Below are 17,020 nucleotides of genomic sequence, written 5' to 3'. Positions count from 1 at the left end.
CTGACCTATCACAGCAATATCCCACTCCTGGTACTAACTTGTGTCTTAGTTATGGTTTTAGTGCAGTGAAGAGACAGCATGACCATGGGAACTCTTATAAAGGAAAACATCGCTGGGCGGTGGTGGCGCACACCTTTAATCCCAGCACTTGGGAGGCAGAGCCAGGTGGATCTCTGTGGGTTCGAGGCCAGCCTGGGCTACAGAGTGAGTTCTAGTAAGGCACAAATCTACATAGGGAAACCCTGTCCTCGAAAAACCAAAATAAATAAATAAATAAATAGATAAATAAATAAATAAAAATAAAGGAAAACATTTAGTTGATGCAAGGCTAAAATTTCATAGGTTTAGTCATTATAATCATATCAAGCAATATGACAGTGTACAAGCAGACATGGTACTGGAAAGGGGGCTGAGAGTTCTACATCTTGATCCACAGGCAGCACAATGAGACTATGTGCTACACTGGGCATAGCTTGAATGTATAAGACCTCAAAACCCACCTCACATTGAAACACTTCCTCCAACAAGGCCACACCTACTCCTACAAGGCCACACCTTCTAGAGTACCACTCCATATGGGCCGCACTTATTCAAACCACCACACAGGAGCAGAACATAAGCAAGATGAGTTAGTCATAATGGCCTCCTGAAAAAACATATGATTGTAAAATGGTAAGAACAACAGGTAGACACAACAAGGTAGCTATAACAAGCCTTTTGAAACAAAGATAGGGTTGCAAGATAGTTATTAACTTTTTGCAACACAGACATAATTGCCTTTCTTGAAATAGGCAGTAGAAAAACCATTTGTAGTTAAGGCTATAGGTGGTATATAGCCCAGTCCTTAAGAAATAGAGGTTTAATAAAAACAAGCATGAGCCTAGTGTATCTTTACTATAAGATGGCTTTTTAAGCCTAAGATGGAGGCAGGTTGATTCTTCATCCCCCGCCCCTTGTCTTATGTGTTCCTATCAAATCCTTGATAGTATCTTAACATTAATTATCTAGTGAGAAACAAAATCAAAAGATGCATTGCTCATTCCTAAATTATAACTGTTTGGTTTGCATAGATATAAGACAAATTTTAAGGCCATGTAATCTTGGTATACCAAGAGTTACTATAAGTAGTCATTTTGTCCCATTTGCTAGGGACTTTCCTGGGGCCAAATATTCCACTCATTTATGGAAGGCGGGGGATGACATATTCTCTTCTGTAACTACTTCCTGCTGAAATTAGGATGCTATTGTCATGTCCCATGAAGGCTGGAATATTAGCCAAAGGCCAGAAGACTTTAGGGAAATTGGGTATTTATCAGAAGCCGCTGGTTTGCTGACCCAGATGAAGACACATGGAACAATCACATTGACTGGGACTGGTTTATGTCAGCTTTCAGAAAGTTCACAGTTTTATGGTTTTGGAGAACTACCTGGGTCTGGCATGGTATAGATCACCTTTGGAGCAGTTCACAATTTATTTTCTGGATCGTGTCTATCATCTGAGTGGAACAGCTTTGCTAGAACAGATACAGACTAGGGACAGAAGTTAAAGTAAAAGAACTTAAAGGAAACATTTATATTTGTAGCTTCTCCTTAGGAAGTAGGAGTATGCAAGGAAACATAGACTGTTGTCTATAGTTAGAAGACAACCAGAGGAAAGTTAAAATCTTAAGCATGTGACTGATAATAGTAGTCAGTTCTTTACCAGTTTATCAGAACTCCATTGATTAATGTTAAAGCTTTGAACTTTTGAATTTTTAGTATAATAGTAGCATATAGTTATTTGTAATTTTATACCTTAATTCATTTTCTTAGATCCTCATAAGTAGACTTTATATCCTGGGATGTTTATAATTTAAATTATTTTTAGACCTTTGTAATTCATATAAACCTTAAACTTTTTTATCTGGTTATTTATCATTAAATATACAGAAGTAGTTAATTACTAAGAGCAATCTTTGCAAAGCAAGTTCTTTTAAATGGTCAAAGTTTCACCTGAAACTTGTTTTTCCTTTAATATGAAGCCTCATAGTATGAAAAACCTGTTTGAGTTTGCTTTTTTATCAGGTGACCTAATAGCTCTAGAAAAGTAAGGCCTGAGTTTTATATGTGCAATGCATTGACCAGGAAGCTGCTGCTAAATTGCTGAACTTAGAGTCATCAACACCATCAGAGATTTGAGAAGGATAAATTATAGCGGGAAAATAATCCAGTGGCCTATTGATCAGTGAAAACAACAGACTTACCTACTGTTGTTTCAGTGGCTTCTTTGTGGGAAGTGGTTGTAGGTCTTTGGCTGTCATAGAGGACAGCAGTAAATCTTCAGCTACCACACAGGATAGCATCGGCCTTTGGGTGCAAGACCCAGGTCTGAGAGATTTTCCTGTAGAGGAGGAACTGGGGGACTGACCTTACCTTGATGAGATAGAGTGAGCAGTCAACCCAACCGTGTTTGTGCAGTTTGTGCAGGGTCCTGGTGGTAAGCTTGACATGTGGCAGTTTTCCCCAGTGGTTAGTGGTATTACAGTCCAGGTAGAGTCATCTTGCTCCTTCTGTCTTCTTTGGAGACATTAGGACTTCTGTTAGGATCTGGGATCTCCATCTGTTATAGTAGTCTTTTTCCATTAAACATTTAAAATACCATATTCAGAAAATCTATGAAAAGTTTTGAGCACTGTCTATTAAGTATACCTGATTTTAAATAAACCTTTCTTGTTTTTAGTTACTTGTTCTAGGTTTAACCTTGAAAACATATATAGGAGGCTAAATAAAGCTGGTCCTTGTAAATGAATTAGATCTATAAATAATTTGATCATTTATAAGGTGACTATTAATCTGTATGTCATAATCATCTTTAAGAGTTTACAACAAGTTAGTAGCTTGTATAAGATTAGGATTCTACAGTTTTATCCCTGTTAAGTGTAGCCTCAAAAAGTTACAATTCTTGAATTGAAGCTGTTTTAGCATCAAAATTAATCTTTAAATTATAAATACAGTCCATAGGAAGACTGGCAACTTTACTCTCCTTGTCCTTTCTTAGTACACCATTGCAGAATATCCTCATTTCTTGTATGACTCGATTTATCAAAATAATAGGGTTAACAAAGTTAGCACAGACAAGGAGGCTAGACATATATATATTTTGAGGCAGAGTACTGGTCCTGTCCAATTTTTTGGCCCCCAGTATCAGCAGGTCATCCTCAGGGTCTCAAGGAAGGTCAGAAAAAGAACTGGTAGCGCTAAACGAACTCCTAATTAACCAGAAAAACAAAACAAAACAACAACAACAACAACAAAAAACCTGAGAGCCATAGGACGTCTCCATTTGTTCTGGATAGGGGAAATGTTGGATATCGTCAGACCTCCCACCCACATCCCCAGATTGGGTTTCCGCAGAACAAGAAGAGAACCAGGAAGCCAGATGCCACAGAAAAATTGAAAAAGCTTACATGATTTACAAGAGGATGCCTCCATGAAAAGTAAAAGTGCTTTCTGTTTCCCTTTTTTTGATGTGGCAGTTAGCTTAGGCAGTCCACTGAACTGAAGGTGTGCCTTGGGGCCTTGAAATCCAATAGGGAGCAGCTCATTCTCAGAGGGCCAGAGGGAAGGCTATGGGTTCTGAATTTCTGAATTTGGATTGGGGTTTTGATCTTGCTGGGAAACTCTATGTGTTAATCCCATAAATGGGAGGAGGAGGACCACCAAGCTAAATCATCATGGCGATATGAATTAAAGGAAGCAATTAATTAATTCTAGCTTTTTTAAAATTGGTATACACGAGTTGCCTTTTTCCAATGTGACATTCAAGAGGTCCTCATTGGATATGGGGGAAAAAAAAGCTTTTATAGAGCTCAACATGGGGTTTTCCAAATGGGCATTTGGTAGACAAAAAAGGGGAGTAGGGATTCTACAGAAGAACATAAGCAAAACAAGGTAGTCCTAACGACCTCCTGAAACAAAGACATGTCTGCAACATGATTCTCACAACAGATAGTCATGGCACTGCAGCCATAAAACGTTTGAAACCAACCTAGGGTTTCAAGATAGTTATAAACTTTTTGAAATAAAGGTATGTTTGCCACTTCTGAAATGGGCAGTATGGAACCATTTGTAGTTAAGGTTACAGGTGGGGCATAGCCCAGTCCTTGAGAGATAGAGGTTTAATCATGAATAGGAATGAATCTGCTTTATCTGTACTACAAGATGGCTTTTAAGCCTGAAATGAGGGCATTCTGTTCCTTCACACAGTCTTCCAGCACTTGCAAGATAGCGTTGCTATCATTTTGCTGAAATTCTGGGCTTGATGGTGCTTTTGAGTCCACCTAGGCTTTGGTATGGGTCTGAAAGGATCAAGCAGATGCCATAACAGGCTGCTCAGTCTATGCTCTATGCTCTATGCCCACTGCTCCCCCTCCCTCCCATTACTGTGATAACTTCAAGGTCTCTTCTGCCGGCCAGTCACTTCTTTTGTTAACCCTTCTCTGTCCTGGTATTGCTTGAAAAGAAATGTTAAATTACCAGTTCAAGATACTGGGAAAATTATGCTTTTGTTTCCACAGGAAAAATAAATTTTTTTTTTTTTTTTTTTTTGGTTTTTTTGAGACAGGGTTTCTCTGTGTAGCTTTGCGCCTTTTCCTGGATCTCGCTCTGTAGACCAGGCTGGCCTCGAACTCACAAAGATCCACCTGCCTCTGCCTCCCGAGTGCTGGGATTAAAGGCGTGCGCCACCACCGCCCGGCGGAAAAATAAAAATTTACATGGTGTGAAACCTCAATAACCCCCCTACCTCTATTCCCTACAGACAAAGAGGAGCCTAAACCAGGATTCCTAAGTGTAGATAAGAAGTTAGACCCCTTTTTCCCAGGTGACTTTATCAGCTACAGAAACTTAGAAAAACACAGAGTCAGAATATATGACCATCTGGCAGAGGCTAAGTGGTCATAAAACATCCCAAACTTCTCGAACCCCGGAGACAGCTCGTAAAACTCCTAGACACGGTTGTTTAACAAACAAGAAATAAAGATAACATGAAAAATTACTGATGTGAACCAGAAAGAAGGGAGGCAGGCTGTGAGAGATGAGTTATGTGGTCTGTGCCTTTAAGAACTAGCCTCACAAAGAAAGGGCACGCTCCTTCCAATCTCCCTGCTGTGTGTGAGAGATTTGGAACGAGCCCCCTGCCAGGGCTTGAAAACTTTGACTTCATCTAAATAAACCTTGCTTTTTGCATTCTGTACCTAAGTCTCCAGGTGGGTTCTTTGGGGGTGATCTGGGTATAACAATGGGTTTTGGTCATTTGAGTTCAGTGGGTTACAAATACTTGCCATCATTTAAGAGAACTGGTTTCAAATTATTGTTGGTTAAGATAAAAAAAATGTTTTTATAAAAATACGAAGGCTTGAGATATGAGAATAAAAGTTTAAATGATTTTTTTGGTTTGAGAAAACAGTTTAAGATATAAAAATTTAAAGGCTTAAGCGTGTCATGAGGGTTGAAATATATGATATTTTGGGTCTAAATAAATAGTTTGAGATATAAAAATATAGAACTTTAAAGTTTAACTTTAAAGTTTAAATAAATTATAAGATTTAAATAAAGTTTATATAGGATATAAGATATAAAGGTTTTAGATATAAAAATAAAAAATGTTTTAAAAAATATGTAACATGCAAGTTATTAGAATACGTAAAAGCAAGGTATAAAGGTCTGAGGATAAAAAGGTTTAAATAATGATTTTAAAAAAAATGACTTGAGATATATAAAAAAAAAAACATGTTTCAGATTTCTTTGTCTTGCTATTCTGCTGTTACATTGAGACTCCAAAGGGTCATAGTTGTAAAAATGTCTGTCTACTCTACAGGTATGAATGAAAAATGTGGCCACATGTATGTTTGGTTTTGAATGTCTGAGTTTGCATGTCCTTTGTGTTAAGGAATACAAGTTAATACTAGTCATCTGGCTATTTAGATACTAGTTTAAAGCATAAACTGTTCTATTTAAATAAAAAACCTGAGAGGTATATTTGACATATATCTATAGGAGAACAAATTGGCCTGATTATTGTTACCAAACTTAGAGATATTTTCAAGATTAGGCCTAGATTTGTTTGGCTCAGATACATTTAATAGATAATGGTCCTCAAACCTGTCAAAGATCTGATGAATATGGCATTTACATTATTTGATAAAAAACTTGCTATAGCAAACAGAGACTCTGAGCTCCCCAGCTCCTAGCAATGACTCCCAAGGTCTCCAAAGAAGATATGGAACAACGACAAGAAGATGCCACCTGAATTGTGGACAACACCGACCACTGGGCAAGATGCTCTGACTCAACACCTGCTGCCAGGGATCCGGCATAGAAGAATGGACAAATGAGACACTGACAAGATAAGGTCAGTTTCTCCTCATAGGGAGAATTTCACATTATGGGCCCAGCAGCCAAGACTGATGCTGTCCTGACACCTGTCCTGCCAACACTATGAAGACTATAGGAGCCTGGGATGATGGCAGTCTGGGTTATGGATAGTCTCTGTTGTTTTTAAATAGATTTAAAAGTCTGCACTCAGATAGAGTTTATCCTTCTCAGATCTTTGATAACATTGATGACTGGGCTAGCTATACCTTTGTCAGCTTAGTAATTGATTGATCAATGGATTAATTAATTAAAGAAAATAAAGAAAATAAAGCTAATAAGGAGGAGAATAAAGCTGGGAAATGGAAGACACTGCCAGTCGCCACGATGACAAACAGCATGTGAAGATGCCGGTAAGCCACGAGCCACGTGGCAAGGTATAGATTTATAAAAATGGATTAATTTAAGCTGTAAGAACAGTTAGCAAGAAGCCTGCCACGGCCATACAGTTTGTAAGCAATATAAGTCTCTGTATTTACTTGGTCGGATCTGAGCGACTGTGGGACTGGCAGGTGAGAGAGGTTTGTCCTGACTGTGGGCAAGGCAGGAAAACTCTAGCTACAAGTCTCTTTAAAAAAGATAAACAGGTTCTAAATATAGACTTACAGATGCTTTTCATTGGGCCAAAGAAATTTCAGTCCAATCTATATTTGACTCTCTAGATAGAAAAGACAGTATGGATTTCAGGGCAAATTGATAATACTACAATTACTAAGACTATGGGTCTAAAAGTTCCAAATAAGTTCATAAGTTTTAACTTCTGTTCCTAGTTTGTATCTGTCTCAACAGGTTTCCACTTGGCTGACAGATACATCCAAGCATCATTTGCTGGTGACAACCTACTGCAAATGACTGTGAGCCCTGAACTTGCTGAAAGCTGATATGGACCAATTCAGCCGATACGCATACCATCTCTTCAGCTGGTCAATAACACATTCCCTCTTGTCTTTGACTAACATTCTGGCTTTCCAGGGCCCTGACAACAACGTCCCAATGTCAGCAGGAAGTAATTACAGAAGAGAAAACATCACCCTTGTTTCCTCCCCCTGGAATGTTAGATCAAAAGGGAATTTCTTGTTATAGGGAACCTGAGATAAAGTTCCAAGTTCCTTGAGGATAAGGAACTCTGTCAGCCATCACAAGGCTTTTGGCCCTTGTGCTTCTGTTAATTATTGTTTGCTCTTATATCACTGATGTCTTATTCGTGTCTGGGTACCACTAAACTGAGGATGCTAGAATTCCAGTATCCACCTCTGAACCCATGACACACTTGAAGATGGCAAAAACTGAATAAGGGAAAGCTCGCTTTGCCATTGATAATGGGAAAACTCTTATGTTCTGGTCCAATTAGTCTCTGATATGATCTACTACCCTGATGATAAAGTCTTTTACCAAAAGCAACATCTCCATGATTGGAGATGATATACAACTCAAGGGGGGAATGAAAGGACCAAGCAGATGCCATAACAGGCTGCTCAGTCTCCTCTCAGAGATCAGGCCTCAATTTCAGTTTCCTGAGACTTGAGCAAGCAGTTTCTGGGAGGGCCATGAACAAAAGACTGCTCAAAGTTCAGCCAGATGTTTACTTTCTGGGGCTCCTCACCAACTTAGAGTTATGTGCAGTACGTGCTTGGCCAGCCAGCCCCCATGGTGGCTCAAGGACAAAGCCTGGGACTTGTGCTGGACTGCCCCCAAAGTAATAAATTGTAACCATCAACCAGTAAATTCAAAGGTTACATACCCTCACCCAATTAAAAGAGAACAGAGATAAAAATAAACCAATCTGAGTTGCACCGTGCAAAATTCCCCCAAACCCTCTGAAGGGCTTGTGGATTTTGCCTTTAAACAGCTAGCCACACAAAGGAAAAGCAAGTTCCTCCTGGCCTCACAACTACGAGTGAGTGCTTTGGATCGAGCTTCCCTGCCCACGGCTTGTAAACAAACAGAAATAAACCATGCTAATTGCATTCTGAACCTAAGGTCTGTGGTGGTTGTCTTTGGGGTCCCAATCTGGGCATAACAGGTCCTGTCTCAAAAACAAATCAAAACAAACCACAAACTACAAACATCTGTACTGTAAGAGGAATGACTACTCAAGATTTCTGTGGTCCAATATGATGAACATTGTATTGAGCAGTGGAAAATCATTGACGAATTACACTTTTTACCACAGGAAAGAATAGTTATGTAGCAATGTACAGCTAAATTTCCTCAGCTCTCAGAGTCAACAATTAATGGATGTTTGAAAACCTCATATGATTTTGGTCTGGGAAAAATCTTTCTATTAATCTAAAGAACTGAATAACTGTTTTCAGAGTAATGTAGGTATAGATACATAGCGATATGAAGACAAGTTCTATTTTTTTAAAATAATTTACTTAGACCTGAGTAAATCTAATTAGTGCATGCCTGTTAGTGGCCACATTCCTAAAGAAAAGTGACTTTCTCCCCTAGAAGCCAAAATTAAAACCAGGCTCTCTGTTTGGTGAGGCTTCAAAGAACACCTCAGTCCATTGCTGGAATTGTTCACCACCAGGATCTCATGCAGATCTTGGGAGCATAATCAGAGCAGTTGTGAATTCTTATATCAACAGGTAAGTCCCATAGAGAGCACAGCATTTCACAGTGCTCGTCCCGATCCTCCATCTCTTACATTCTCATTTCAGCTGCCTTTTCTGTCTTTCCTTAGCCATGAGTGTTAGGGATATGATAGAAATGTCCCATCTATGATTGAGTATTTCAGTTGCTTATTTTCATTATTTAAATAGTATTGCTTCTCGATATAAATGACCACTGCTAGGATAAGAACCTCCTCTGATTCACGTTGGTACCAAGTAAAATAAATGAATGGAGACAAATATTTAGAAAGCAGTGTGTCAACATGACCACTTGGAAAAACACCAGCAGTAGGTTCTCCCTCAGGACCTATGACAACCATAGGTACAAGTTTTGGCGCTGGCAGAGTTCGAGGCATGGCTTCTTTTATGGAAGGGTTCTGAAATCTCACTGACAGAAGTTGTTAGTTCCATAATCAGTCTGTTCGGTAGGCACATCTGTCACATCTGGTCTGTCAGTATGGTAGCATTCAGGGTTCAGCTCAGGAGAGCCCACTGATGCCTTTCTTCCCCACCTGCTTTTATAGTACCTCTCGGCACTAAGAAAGATCCGCACCTGGGACTTTCCTTATCTGTTAATGACTGATTTCCCTGTGTCCTGGAACCGAAGTCTCCGGTGACTTTAGCAATAGGGTTTTATCGTCTAATTTTAGTGGACAACCAACAGCCATAGAAGGCTGTTATCATTTTGTCTGCCTTGGAACCATCTCTGACCAATTACCTGTACCTAACCACTGACATTTTATTTAGTCCCTCATGGATTCTGGGAGCATCTTCTTCACTAATGTGTGGTAATATCTGCTTGTTCAAGTTTTGTGGATTTCTGGCTAGACTGGTCTATATAGAGAGTTCGTATCCTGGTCTTGGCACTACAAAAGAGAGTTCCAGGCCAGCCAGGGTTTCACAGTGATGCTCTGTCATCCCTCAACAAAAGTATTTTTAAGTGGTTTACAGACTTGTGGTGTTGCTATCTGTCTCTGCTCTGCTCCCCGCTTCCCTCCCCGCCAGGCCTGGCTCCTCCCTCCTGTCCTCTGTTCCTTTATGACTCTGAAAACAAGCACCAAGCTTGTGGTGTTTCATAAAGTGTCTTTTTATGTTAGCCGCTGTTAACCACTTCCTAACCCTCCTTCCCTCTGCACTCAGGCCATTTTGAAACGTGGAGCTTTGGTGGTTTCTCCTTGTCCATGCAGATCACATGAGCACCACTCTCCCCTATTTTTATATGCATATACTTTTATCTTTTACTGCAGGATCATAGCTTCCCAAATAACTTCTCCCTTTTGGTTTTTCCAGACAGGGTTTCTCTGTGTAGCCCTGATTTTCCTGGAATTCTCTCTGTAGACCAGGCTGGCCTCAGATGCACAGAGATCCTTCTCCCTCTGCCCCCTGAATGCTGGGATTAAAGGCATGTGCCACCACCGCCTGGCTCCCAAATAACTTCTTCATGTGCATTTCATGTTGTTTCAGTCTTCTACTGGCCTCTGCTTTATCCATTACTGCCAGTCCACTACCTGCTTGAAACTCTGTTATTCCACTCTCTCTATTATTCCACTCTCCACTTTCATTTTACCCATATTCTTCCTATGCCCCTGTACATCCTCCCAATCCATAGCCTGTTTCTAGCTCCTTTCCTCCATACTTAGTGTTAAAACCACACATAAACAGAAAATTTGAAACTACAAATCTTATATGAGAAAAGCCATTTAGTGTTTCTCTTTTTGGCCATGGGTGATCCCACTAAGTAGAATGTTTTCTAGTTCCATCCTTTTTCCTGAAAATGTCATGCTTTAACTTTATTTTTTTTCAGTACGGTAATATATGTGTGTGTATCACATTTTCATTATCTGTTTGTAAGTTGGTGGGTAACTAGATTGATTCTTCTTCATAGCTATTGTCCAGAGAGAAGCAGTGAGCATCAATAGGCAAGTATCTCAACAGTAAGACATAGAGTTCTCTGGATAGATGCCCAGAAGTGGTGTAGCTGGCTCATATGGCAAGTACAATTCAAGTTTGTAAAAAATTTATTTGTTTTTATGTGTATGGGTGTTTTACCTGCATGTACATTCCCATGCCTCTTGTGTGTAGTGTTCCTGGAGGCCTGATGTAAGTGTTGCATCCTGTAGAACTGGAGATACAGATAGTTGAGAGATGCCATGTGTGTACTGGAAATAGAACCTGGGTGATCTGGAAGAGTAGCCTGTGCTTTTATCTCTTGAACCAGCCCTATTTCTAGTTCTTGGAGAGACCTACTGACTGATTTCCAGAAAGGCTACACTACTTTACATTCCCACCAACAGTGAACAAAGGTTCCTTGTGACCCACGTCCATGCCATTGTTTCTTGTTCTTTGTATTCCTTTTGAAGGCCATTGTGACTGGAGAGAGAGAGAATCTTCATGTAGTTTGTAGCTGCAGACTAGTGAAGCTAGAATCTCACCTTGCACAAAATTAACCTCCGAATTCTTCAGTGTCCTTGGCATGCAACATTATATCCATAAATTGCTAGATTTAGAGGTGTACTTGAATTTATGAGCACAGGTAAAGTTTTTCTAAATAGGATTCCAGGATCTCAGGAAGTAAGACTTATAAGTAAGACAAATGTGGTTTCATGAATCTAAAAAGCTCCTGGGCAACAAAGGGAAGAGACCTGAATGCAAAAGCAGCCCACAGAATGGGAGAAAAATCTTTACCAGCTTTACACCTGACAGAGGATTAGTGTTGGGAATATGTAAAAACAATTTACAAAACAAAATTGTTGCTAGAGTTTTTCTGCTTGGCACAGTCAGGACAAATCTCTCTCACCCGCCAGTCCCACAACCGCTCAGACCCGACCAAGTAAACACAGAGACTTATATTGGTTACAAACTGTATGGCCGTGGCAGGCTTCTTGCTAACTGTTCTTACAGCTTAAATTAATCCATTTCTATTAATCTATACCTTGCCACGTGGCTTGTGGCTTACCGGTACTTTACATCTTCCTTATCCTGATGGCGGCTGGCAGTGTCTCTTCCACCCAGCTTCCTGTTCTCTCCATTCTCTTCTCTGTTAGTCCCGCCTATACTTCCTGCCTGGCCACTGCCAATCAGTGATTTATTCATTGACCAATCAGCAACACATTTGACATACAGACCATCTCACAGCACAAAATATCAGGAACTCAAACAACCCAATTAAAAAATGGACCACATTGAATAGGTGTGGAGAGAGTGGACAACCTTGTCTTGTTCCTGATTTTTGTGAAACTGATTTGAGTTTCTCTACATTTACGTTAACATTGCCCATGGACTTGGTATAAACTGTCTTTATTATGTTGAAGCATGACCATTGACTCCCTAATCTCTCCTGGAGTTTTATCATGAAGACAGTTGTTGGATTTCATCAAATGACTTTCTTTCATCTCTTTGAATTTGTAATTGTGTTACTTATTTCTGTTCTTTTGACCTGAGTTCTTTTCATCCTCTATTCCTATTATTGTTACATTGGTCTTTTCACACTGTCACAAATTTCTTGGATGTTTTATGCCAGGAATTTTTAAGATTTAACATTTCTTTTGACTTAGGTATCCATTCTCTTGGTGAGGCTTGCCTCTGAGGTGAGGTTTGAGTTCCTAAAATTTTCATTTACTTATTTAATTTTGTTTGGATTTTTCTTTATTTATTCTATTTCCATTTTCATGTCTTTAACTGTTTTATTCATTTTCTTCACCTGCTTTTTTGATTTTTGTTCTCATAGATTTTATTAAGGGCATTATCCATTTTCTATTTAAGGACCTGCATCATCTTCTTGAGGGCTATCTTATGGTCCTTAGTGCTTTAGCTGGTTAGCAGTGGTCAGGGCTTGCTGTGGTGGGATAGCTGTGGTCTCGTGGAGACGTATTGTCCTGGCTGTTGTTGATTGTTTCTTCCCCCGCTGGAGTCTAGGCATCATGATTTGGGACAGTTGTAATTCTGGGTGCTAATATCAGGTCTGGTGTGTGTTTGGTTTGTGTGTTGTTACTCGGTTTCTGTTGCCCTCTCTGTGTCTTAGCTGAGTTTACTGATTATGTTTTCTCTGGTCAGAAATGCTTCTGGGACCTTGATAAGTGTAGCCATTGGGGCATCCAGAGGAAATGTGTTTCTAGGTATTTGGATTTGAAACTTATGTATGGAGAAGTGCTAGAACAGGGCATGGCTGAGAGAGTCCACAGGAGGGAGTGTGTGTTCCACCAGGGCCTGCTTAATTCCCTCAGAAATGGTGCAGATAGTGAGGAGAGGTCACCCCAAAGGACTGCTACAGAGCTGGGGATTAGAATGGGGATTGGACTTGGAGCAATGAAGGTAAATGTGAAGATCTGCACTTATCCCTGCTTAGCTGGTCAAAATAATCTTCAGGTTCCCAGGAAATGCCTGCTTCTGTTGGGCACTGTGATAAAGTAATGAGTGGAACAGCAGTTTGGAGGAGTAGATGTCTGTGACCCAATGATATAGGGGTCAGAGAGGAAGGAGAGGCCACAGCATGTGGTCTGTTGCAGGTCTGGGGATGAGACTATGCGACTGGGTTTTCGGGAGTGGATGGAGAGGTGGAGATCTGCAGTTAGCCTACTGGCTTCCCGGGATAGTTGGCCTGTGTTTTCTCTGGATAGGCCTGCTACTTTTGGTGCCTAGATAAAGCAATGAGTGGGAAAAGGAAATTTTGGAGGTGACAATCCATATGTTCCAGCGAAAATAGGGGTAGAGGGAAGGGGAGGCTGCAGCATTTGGTCTGCTAAAGAGTTGGAGATGACACCGGGGCTTGGACTTGGAATGGCTGAGGAAGAGGCAAAGATACCCAATTAGTATGCCTGCATCCCTGGCCTGTGTGGTCTGTAGGTTTCTAGGGATGCCTGCTGGAGTTGAGGACTGGAAGGGAGGCTAGTTAGGATGTGAAGATCTGAGTGATCCACTGGAAATGGGCACAGGGGGATGGCAGAATGGAGGACATTATTACTAAAAGAAATAAACTGTCCAACAACAATCATTGATAGTCATCAAGTGCTGTGCATGTTGCTGCTTTAGGTTATGTGTTGCAGGGGAGAGCAATGTCAAGTCCAGGCTTGGGTGACTGTGTGTTCTGAGGTCAGCAGGCTTCTTTGAGTACAGCTAGACACATCAGAAGCACAAAATGATGAGTGTTCCTTGTGCTCTTGGTTCCTGGGTGGTGGCACTGGGACATTAGCTGTTTTAGAGATATGCAGAACCCCCACCTGAAAGTTCCCCAAGTGCTATGTGGCCCAGTTGAAAATAGAGTCAGGAGCAATGTCAAGTTGAGGTGACTGTGTGTTCTAATGGCAGCAGGATTCTTTATGAGGACAGCTAGAAATATCAGAAGCACAAAATGTTAAGTGTACCGTGGGTTCTTGGATTCCTCGGTGTCAGCATTGGGAAACTAGCTCCTTTGGAGATACACAGAGCCCCCAACTGAAGGTTCCCCTGGGGCTATATATATATATATATATATATATATATATATATATATATATATGGCCCAGTGGATGATAGAGTCTGGAACAGCAATGGCCATCCTCGAGTGCACCTGAAGTAGGGGCCCAGCAGGCAGCCTTTATCCCTGAGGCCCCCACTGTTTTGTCCTTCAGCACTGTTGGGTGAGTCCTGGCCATGGAACTGCACCTGCACAGATGTTAAAGAGCTGGCGGGTTGGTGATGCTGAGTCCAGACTGTGCTGTGAAGGGTCTTCCGTGTGCTGTGCGGTTTCCCTTCTCTTCTTCTGTCTGTGCTCATGTGGATTGATTACCTCATCACCTATCATTTCCTTCCTCTCTCCTCTGCTCCCCTCCCCCAGTTGGTCTCCTTCAGAATTGAGTCCTATGCCTCCTGGTGTTAGAGGAGTTTCCCACAGAGCTGTATCTCCACCCTTAATGCCTCATCCATATGATTTTTGCATTTTTCTGTTTCTCCCTCCCTCCCTTCTTCTTTCCTCCCTTCCTCTCTCTTTCAGATCATGTGCAACAGTGTTTCTCTTAACTGCAGTAGGTCAAAATTACCAGTCTCAACAAAGAAATTTAAATTGGTTTCACATTTTATTTCTTTGCAGTGATCTGGGGTGTGGACAAAATTGGGATTTTGGAAAGTATTCATGACTTTACTGAATGTGAAAAAGGCCGGCAAGACTGGCAAAGCCTCATGGAATTGGCATTAGATTTTTTTTTTCCCGTTCCTGCTTGTTTTGCCGTAGGTTGCTTTAAGCAGAAGGGATTGGGAATGTGAATTCTCTAACCTGTAATTTCCAGGATTGTAATCTTTGGGAAACTTTCTAACATTTCATGCATTTCCTTTTGCCTTCAGAGAGTTGTTTTGTAGGTAGTATAATTTCTGACGATTGGGAAAGCTTTGGATAGTTCATCCGAGAGAAAGACAAGTGTGCTTTCTACCTGGTGGAGAAAATGTGTTTTATTTGAATGCCTACTTGAGTGAATGTGTAGAGCAGTCACAATCTATTTATTACCCCAGAACTCACTGTTTTGACCACGCTAGCCTTGGACTCAGAGAATACTCTTGTCTGCAACATTCATTCTGGGATTAAAGGCTTGCATCACCATCCCTGTGCTTTGTTTTGTTTTGTTGTTTTACTTAGGCAGAGACACTAGTATAGCTGCAGTCTGGCCTGGAATCATTGTATTGTGGAGGATAAACCTGAACCTTGACGGTCAAATCCCCTCTTCTCTTTCCTGTCCCTTACTTGTTTTGTCTTTTCAGTCCTTCTGTGTCCCCACTCTACTTGCACATCACATGCCTGCTACTGTGCCTGTACCACCCCCACCTCCCCACAGATCTCGTGGAACCTTTCTTCTCCATGCTCTCTGTGGACACTCAGTCCAGTTCTGAAACAGGAAGAGGTTAAAGGTAGAATTTATGTGTAAGAAGAACAGACAGCATTTTAGTTTGTGCTTCAGACATCTCCTCAGTATAATTACATTTCCAGTTTTACACATTTGCTTGCAAATTTCATTTCAGTATTTTTCATTTTAGAGTCAGATTCCAGTGTTTGTGTGCTGCATTTCCATTATGGTGGACATTAGCTGATGGACCTCCAGGCTGTTTCTTTTTGTAGCTATTGAGACTAGAACAGCAATGAGTATGAGTGTGCATGTATCTGTGGTAGTATATAGACTCTTTATTATATGTGGAGAGATATTTTTACTTCTGAGGCAACCTTACACAGATTTGCTTGGTAATTGCAGCAGTTTAATCTACCGCTAATGGTGAGTAAATATTCACTTTTCCACACACCCTCAATAGGGTTTGGGGTCTTTAGGCTAGCATGGCAAGCTTTTTACCTGGTTGCCTGTGCCCTAGCCATACAGACATTGGCTTTATTATTTTGTTAATAAAAAGGCCAGACCTTTTAAATACTGTTTATTTGGGGAATTTTCTGCATATAAGTTGATATATTTTAATATCTATAACACATTTTTTGTTTTTGTTTTTTTTATTTTTTATTTCCCATTGAGTTCAACTAGTGCTGTCCAATTTGTGTGGCCATCCATAGGGTATGACAACATACTAGTGGCCACATTTCTGATGAAAAGTAAGTGTCCATTCTCCCAAAGCCATCAGCTGGCAATACCTTCTTAGCTAGGGGTGGCCTTCTTGGGGCAATCTCATTCTGTCCAAAATTTGGCTGACCTGTGATCTGAAGTGCTTTGGAAATTTTAGAATTTGATACATGCATTGTAGAACATTTTTGGTGAAAGTGAGTTATCTCAGTAAGACTACTCTTCTTACCTTGTATGTTTGTCCATTGATTTTCTATGAAACTACAGTGTTCATATTTTATGTAGACAATTATTATTGTGTAACAGATGTAGTGTTAAGTCAATAAGAAATCATTTGTTTCTAAGTTATTGTTCTGATTGACACAGGAAGAAAAGAAAAAGACAGAAAAAAAAATGAATACTTCCCATGAATTCCCAGTGGCTGTAGACCTAGGGCAGAGAACTTGTCCTAAATTGAAACTGAGA

The 17,020-nt window shown here is 40.4% G+C and overlaps 1 protein-coding gene across 3 annotated transcripts in view; it reads left to right on the top strand.

Annotated features, from left to right (window-relative positions):
- LOC128115701 (zinc finger protein 14-like) overlaps positions 1 to 17,020 on the top strand; it is a 56,646-nt gene that overhangs the window by 15,687 nt on the left and 23,939 nt on the right. Inside the window, exon 1 of one of the 3 annotated variants that reach the window (XM_052746684.1) lies at positions 10,888 to 11,019. The exons of the other annotated variants lie outside the window; for them this stretch is intronic. Within the exon in view, the coding sequence (XP_052602644.1) occupies positions 11,017 to 11,019 (3 nt within the window). The 5' untranslated portion in view covers positions 10,888 to 11,016. Of the gene's footprint in view, positions 1 to 10,887; positions 11,020 to 17,020 lie in introns of those variants that run through there. 3 annotated transcript variants of the gene reach the window in all.

The sequence above is a fragment of the Peromyscus californicus genome, unplaced genomic scaffold (genome assembly GCF_007827085.1).
Source record: "Peromyscus californicus insignis strain IS unplaced genomic scaffold, ASM782708v3 Scaffold_1__1_contigs__length_55948999, whole genome shotgun sequence".
Classification (NCBI taxonomy): domain Eukaryota; kingdom Metazoa; phylum Chordata; class Mammalia; order Rodentia; family Cricetidae; genus Peromyscus; species Peromyscus californicus.
This window is presented reverse-complemented; position numbering and strand designations above follow the sequence as displayed.